At 44.8% G+C, this 7,613-nt stretch overlaps 1 protein-coding gene across 4 annotated transcripts in view; it reads left to right on the forward strand.

Annotated features, from left to right (window-relative positions):
• The window catches only part of SPECC1 (sperm antigen with calponin homology and coiled-coil domains 1), a 160,978-nt gene extending 153,750 nt beyond the window's left edge, over positions 1 to 7,228 (forward strand). For all 4 annotated transcript variants that reach the window (XM_030537135.1, XM_030537132.1, XM_030537133.1 and 1 more), the window contains one exon: positions 3,167 to 7,228. In XM_030537135.1, the coding sequence (XP_030392995.1) occupies positions 3,167 to 3,256 (90 nt within the window). In that variant the 3' untranslated portion in view covers positions 3,257 to 7,228. The remainder of the gene's footprint in view (positions 1 to 3,166) is intronic.
• The last annotated feature ends 385 nt before the right edge of the window (positions 7,229 to 7,613 follow it).

Genomic DNA, 7,613 nt, shown 5'->3' on the forward strand with positions numbered 1-7,613 from the left:
AATCCATGTTTCAACCGGCTGCATTACTGGTTTAACAACCAGAAGGAAAATGCTAAAATCCCTGTTTTAAAATGGCTTGGGTAGAGCCAAGAGCATGACAGCAAATGTGGAACAAGGAGGTTAATATGCAGAGGTTAAACCTTTAGGGGGTTCGTGAGCTAAATAAGGAACCGGAAACATGTGTCTGCACATAGGAGCAGACACTTGAAGTATAATAACCATACATAGGGAATTAATCCTTCAGTGCAGATTGAAAAGATCCTTATGGGATATCAGATGCATCTGGCTGTCTAATCAGCTTGTGTCTTGGCACTACTTAGCCTCACAAATACATTAGGCCAATGCATAGTCTTGATTGACTCTTATGCAGTTTAAGACTCTAATTAAATTAATTCTGGAACTGAATGAGAGCCTTAGCATTAGACTTGTCTACCCTAAGAATCCCAGTGCTGAGAGCACTGGGGGAGCTGACCCAGTAAAAGAGTGGGATATTTTTGCAAAATTTCCCTACTGCAGCCCATACAAAAAGGGCTTTAGCTTAGCAGTTCTCTACTGTGAGAGAGGAAGCAAGCAGGCAAGTTGCATACATATTTTTTTTTAAAGGTGACAACTCCCCCTCAAGTCCAACTCAGGGGAGGGAAATTTCCTCAGTGTCATTTTGGCCTATTGAAGTCTCTGTAGACAGCCATGTTGTCTGCTAGTGAGGTGGGACCTAATGCTGCATACACAGTGCTACTGATTTCACAGGTAGAAATAAAATATCCCCATATGTGCACATGCAGGACTGGGTCCTTCATTTGTAATGAAGATGCACTGGAGTTCCTCAGAGCCCCTTGTGGAATCTGGACATGAGCTGTAACTTCTTTATTTCAGCAAGTGACAGCACCTTTGACTTATTTTCCTTTTCAGACTGCATCCCTTTACATTGCTCTTCACCCTTCCCCATTCCCCACGTTACTGGAAAGGCCCCTAAGATGTTGTCTGAATACCAAGTTCTCGCAACTGAAAGGGCGAATACCACATTACACAATTGTCTCATTCCAAGTGTCCGGTGTGCCCAGGTGTGTGGTCCTCGGAAACACACAAGCTGGCAGGGTACTGAGCGCTCTCCTCTGAGGTGTAAATTTTGTATCGAAGGATTTCCTAACCACCCCCCCCCCCAAGGAACCATATTCAAACAAAGCTGCCTGAGACAAGCCCCTTTTTAGTATTCTTTATTTAGGCAAGTAAGGGTTTGCCGATTTTCAGATCTTGAAATCTGGTTTCATTCTGATTAGAAACGAAAACCACAAATTTTGAAATTCTCTTTGAACGTGAAAGCCCTCAAGTCCCGTGATTCTAGGGCATTCCACCTGGCTGCCCTGGGGCCATAAGACTGGAAGCCCTGTGGTCCCCAAATGCAAGGCAGTCTGCCTGGCCGGGTGCCTGGAGCCCTGGGGTTCCCAACACTGGGGCCATCTACATGAGTGGTGTTCTCCCCTGGGGCCATGGACACTGGAAATCTGGACTGCCAAGGAGCTAGGTGGGTGAGCTCACAGGAAACTGCATGTGTTCTGGAGGAACTAGGTCAAAATTGAAACATTTCAATTATGACAGATTGGTAAATTTTCAGCAAAAAACTCTTTTGTCATAATTTTTCCAACCAGCTCTATTAATTAGGCTTGGCTGGTGTTTGCTTCCATTAACCTTTGCCAACATATAAACATTTATCCAATAGACGGCCTGTTATTTCTGGCATTAGCCTGCACTCTCTATTGTGGCTAAGACAAGACCCATCATATTTCATTAAGATCTAATGTGAAGATTTTGGCATCTGCTCTGTGCAGCTAAGAAGGTTGGAGATCAGAAAGCCACTTTCTCCAGAAATTCACAGAAACCTTAAATCCCAAGGCAGTGAAGCTAAGAAGATATTAATCCTACTTAGCCTTTATCTAGTGCTTTATATTTTCAGAGCACTGGACGGACGTTAATTGAGGAGGCTTAATTAAAGAGAGGCCCAAGTACTTGTTTCAGTTATATGGGTGCAACTGTCTTGAAGCCACTGGGACTGCTCTAGCACAACAGAGCTGAGAATGAGTAAGATTTCACACACCAACTAAGGCCTTGTTCACACTAGAAAGGGGTTTGCCAGTCTGGCTATCCTACGGAGCCCACCTAGTGGAGACACATCTATGCTGGCAAGAGCTCTTTGGCTGGTGTAGCTTATACTAGTCCCCTGAACAAAATAAGCTCTCCTGGCAAAAGGACTGTTTCACTCAGGCAGCTCCTCACAATGCTGTTTTTTCAAGTGGATGTGAGGACTTGGTACTCTCCCAGGCATCTCGCACCGAAAGAGATGGTTACAAATCAGGCTACAGACGTCAACTCTGAAATGTGCAAGTATGATTATGGCAAATTAGCTTTGAGAGGTGAAAATCCAATTCAGGGATTCCTTCTGTTTTCTTACCCTAACAATGCACAAGAGACTTTTATTACAATAGGCTTTACTTTGAAATGGACCTAGGGAGATAAGAAGTAACCTAGTGAAGACAAAATACATGGTGACTGTTAAATCTGAAAATACTCTGAGGTATATATATAACTTGTAGGAGTGTGTGCTTAGCTCTCCAGCAGTCACTGGCCATGATCCCTTGAGCCAGATCAGTGAGACTCTGTCATTGCCTAACTTGCTTGTACATTAAGAGGAATACTCATTCCGTCAGGTTCATTATAGTACCGTTGGTTTCTTATCTGCTCTAAAATATCCCAGGCACTTTGGTGATGTGAGGGAGTACTATGTAAATTATCCTTCATTACAAGAGTCGTCTTAGGGATCTTTAGTCTTCCTCTTACCCTGAATGCTAGTGGCTGGACATTGTATTTTGTATTCAGTTGCTTGTACTTTGCATCGGCAGCTTGTAATTTCTTTATGCAGGGGACTCCATGCCTCACAAGCTGAGACACACATTTAGTTTGCTTCAATAGCTCTCTTTTCCAATCAGTCCATGTTGTTCCTTGGAGATCAGTGCCACCACAAGATTTTCTTGTTCTGCATGTATGTCTGCAATGGAGTGTGGCCCACACAACAGACCCTCACTGAAAAGGAAAATGCATGTTTCAGGACCCCAAACCCAGTGTTACCCTTAAACTCTTTCTCCCTTGCTAACCCTCTCTGTGTTCTGTGCAGGAACTCAGTGAGATGATGTACACAGACCGGCCAGACTGGCAGAGCGTGATGCAGTACGTGGCCCAGATTTACAAGTACTTTGAGACCTGAGCCCCAGAGCAGAAGGTGGGCAGAAATGGGGAAGAGACTGAAGAATGCCACAGAAGCACTTGATCACTTTAAAAATAGCCTCTTTTCTATTCCATGAGCCAGCTGAGGCTCCTAGGTTGCAAGGAAAGCTCTTCCACAATTCTGATCACATCTCAGTAACCTTGGACTGCAACCAAATAAAAATCCATTGTCCACCTTTACAAACCAAATACAGCTGTAAGTTTATTTCAACATGGAAACTATAAGGAGTTTTCTGCCATTGTGGGATATTTCTGAAGATGATGCCCTTGTGCTTGATAATGATTGCCTTTCAAACCAGAGTCTGCCAGCTGGAGATTTGCCACAGAACGAAGTGAATGTAACATGTACTTTGTAAATCAGTGCCTGAAGTAATGCTGGCACTCAAGGGATGCTGGCAGAGTATTGTTGAACCAGTTGACAACAGCGCTCCTCTGACATAGTTACAAATACGGCAGGTTTGTGTAGAGTAAACTCATTACTCCAGGTTGTTCCTAAGTAATCTGCAAGAATGTGTAAATACTTGTTACTTACTACCTAGAAGGCCTTGCTAGCTGTGCCCTGGGCAGTGAAGTGAAATGCATAGGTTATTACTGTATGTTTAGATTTGAGGTTACTGTGTAAAAGAACACACAACAGCCAATATAGCTGGCAACTCTTCGTGGTGTCACTGAAGCCAGAGCGAAGCCTGTGGGATCCCAGCGATCCTGCTGATATCTCCTGGCGTAAAGCAGTGTTTCATTTGTCACTTTACATGCCTCTTCATATTTGGCCCCATAAACTTGAATCTTCCATTTGCTCTCAGATGGTCTCAGAATGTGCTCTCTGTGTGGGATCTACCCTAGGGCAGCTCTGCTGCCCCAGGTTGTGCTGATAAAAGAAAATTGTTATTTACTTACAATGTTTAACCTTGTGGCCAAGTCCTGATGCCTCCTGAATATTAATCACCGAGAACTATGGGTCATTCTCCTCCCTTACCTAAGGGAACAGAGCTTGCTCCCTGTTCTAACTCACCCCTCTAGTGAGGCAGAAATAGGTGCTTTCGTGGAAGAAGCCGGATGTGTTCAGCTTCCTGATGCTTCGCAAGTGCCCTGCACTCACTTGCTGTTGATACAATGCTAGAGTCCACAAGCAGCTCATTTCAAACCTTCAGTTTCTCATTTTAAACAACTCAAGTTCTTCCCTAGTGTTAGATGTTAATCCCCAGCCTTGGATTTATATTTAGAATTTGGATCTTGTTGGTTTTTCCTAAATGTCTCTAATTTAAGCCCTTCTTTCCATGAGTTTTGTCTGTAAATGGATGTGGTTCTGGGTGCATCTGCAGTCCCCAAGGCAGCTTTCCAAGAACGGGGGGAGAGAAGGGAAGGGCCAGGCTGCTGTCATCTAGACCCTGCACCCAAGAGGGAGGCAGACCACTTGGCCATGAATTCACCTAAAGGGTAGTGCTCAGACAGCACAGCTCCGTCCCATGCAAAGTTTATAGGCAGCATACAGGTATGTGAGGTGCAACAAGCTAGCTTAAAAGTCTGATCCTTGGCAGAACTCACTCCCTGCACATACTGATGGTGAGAGCTTGGTATGTTCAGGAGGTCACCCACTGCACTTGCTATCACTTTCTGAAATCCAGTAACCACTGGGAGACATGTTACAGACTCACAGCACAGCAGGTGCGTTTATCTGGATCTGAAGCAAGGACAGAACTTAAGCAGTTAGACTGATCCTGGGGGAGAGGAGCAGCTGATTTATCCTCCAGTATGTTATGCCTGGAGTGTATTGGCAAGGAGGCCTAAAACATCCCAGCTTTAAGCTTGTTCCAACATGGGTCTATTTCTGTCCTTTCCTGTAGTTGTTACCACTATTGTCATGGGACTGGATCCCTGTTTTGGTGCCAGCTGTCTCAGCAGAAGGAGATTAAGCCAGCAAGAGTTGAATCTAGGTCCTGATAGAGGCTGCAAGATTTGGAACAGTGTCAAAAAGGGAGACTTTAAGCTCTTAAAGGTATTTCCTGTTGGTCAATTTGTTTCTCCTTTATGATGCGGGCAGGATTTGGGGGTGGGTGGGAATGTCCTTGAATAAGGAGCAAACTGAACAGAGGAGGTGACCAAAGTCCAGCTTACAACTGCCATGAATGGCGCGAGGAATGAAAGTCTCCAAGAGATCTGTCAGTCCTTGTAATACATAACTCCCCTGTGGCTTTACCTCTTCAGAGGAATGCACCATTCCCAAACGTGCACTCATGAAACCTTTCTGCTACACCGTGTGCTCTCCATCTAGATGATGCTCACTCTCATGCACACATACGTGTGCCTAGTTAGTTTTGGCAGGTCACTAGATACTTAAGTCGATCCTAAATGCTGACTTTGGCTTAGCTCTTGAGGAAGATGGGGAAGAGGACAGTTGAGCTGCAGTTCCAGGAGCCCTGGCTTAAGGGATGCATTGTGTAAATGTTGCACAGTGGCTGCTAGGAAAGAGAGGACACAAAGGGAGTGGAAAGTAGGATCTAATGTGCAAAGTCACTGATCCCACATAGAAAGCACAAAGTATTTCATGTCATGGGAGGGGAAGGCAGAGATGAGCCTGGGGTGGGAGGGAATTGGGAAGCCAGCCCAGGGTCTGGGCCTTCTGGAAAGGAGAGGATTTATCGTGAAGCTGACGTGCTGTTTCAGAAGACATGCAGAAGCTGAGTGAATGTACAGGATGTGTGAAAGGGAATGGGCAGAAGTATTTGGGTCTTTGTGAGATAGTAGAGGCCTCAGAAGTGTTGATGTCTGGAATTTCCTTCAGCTCTCAATGTGTGGTCTGTCCTCTTTGTTATCACTGCCAGCCCAGGTTTTGCCAGATTTCTGCTCTGAACTCCCAAAGCCTGTGGTATTCAAAGAAACTTTAAGGGGGCTACGGCAGAACTGGCTTCTTTTTCTCTGCTTGCAAAAGGCAGCTGATCAGAGCAGGATAACAGATGGGTCCCCTATGCCACTCACTTTGCAGGCTGATTTTCTGGGAATGCAATTTGACTTTCCAGGCTCCTCCCCACAAGCTACATCCATTCCCTCTTCCTTTGACAAGTTTCAGCAGTTCTTGAAAAGTTGATGGGAGCTGCCATATCTTCTTTGCCTCAAGCCTCCTTCCTGCTCTTGGTGCCTTTGTCAGTGTAGGAATGCCACCACATTGCAGGGGCAACCCACAGGACACCTGAGTCCCCTCTGTTTGATTTGTGACCCCTGTGGATACCCTAAATCTAGCCTTGGTTTCAGTGACTGCCTTTCTCTTGCTTTCTAGTTGGTAAGAACCGGAGAGAAATTGGTTCATCTAATTACAGATTTTGTACCTTTCTCATCTTTCCCTGGTCATGGTACCAAGGCTTCCTTCAGCAAATGTCCAGGAAGGCCAGCTGTTTGCAAAGCTATTCCGTGTGTTTGAAATGCAGTCTGTGCGTTCCTGTCAAAGGAGGGCTTGCTGCCTAACAGGACTCAGGTCACAAGCATTAAGACATTTCATACAGTTGGCAATAGCTTCTACCTTTCCAAACTGGAATTGCTTTCCACCAACACTCCTTGCTATTTAGGCTCAGCCACTAACACAGTGTAGAGGCCAGGCAGTAATCTACTCACCATTAACCTTTTTCATAGCTGATGGTCTCTTAATTTTTAACTTGCATCTGTGCCAAATTTTACTGGGCAGTGCTGGGCACAGCATTTTTACTGGTTTTGACCCATACTAGAATTTTGCCAGGTAGAAGAACCATCTCTAATAGTCAAGTAATTTTAGCTCTGTCCATTGTCCATTGGATACAGTTGTTACATCCATGATCTAATTTATACAAAGAGCACACTAGAATGTATATACTAGGCATTGTCAGATTTGGACATGCTAATACAGATGTATTTAAAGATTAACACTATTAAAGGACACAATGCAAAATCTGTGTAATATTTCTAATAAATCTTTTTTTTCTGATGGCATCTGGTCATGGTGTTCTAAGTACATGAACACGTCTGTTTATGAGCCTGCCTGGTGTTGGGGATCCGTTCTAATGGAAGCAACGTCTGAGAAAAGTTGACAGCACTGTGTCTGGGCCGGGTCTTCCTGTAGGATGGACACACAATTGCTCTGTTCCAGTGATAGCAGAGCTGATTCTGAGGAACAAGAGAAGTGTGATCTGAGCTCAGCTCTAGGACCCAGGAACTTCTACGTTCTATTGCCAGCCCCACCACTGTGGCCAAGGAGAAGTCACTTAACTGCTCTGCCTGTGTCTCCCCATTTATAAAATGAGGATAATATGTATCTCTGGGGGGTTGTGTGAGGATTAATGTTTGCACAGGGTCCTGAAGAAGAAAAGCAC

Source organism: Gopherus evgoodei, chromosome 17, assembly GCF_007399415.2.
Source record: "Gopherus evgoodei ecotype Sinaloan lineage chromosome 17, rGopEvg1_v1.p, whole genome shotgun sequence".
NCBI classification, from domain to species: domain Eukaryota; kingdom Metazoa; phylum Chordata; order Testudines; family Testudinidae; genus Gopherus; species Gopherus evgoodei.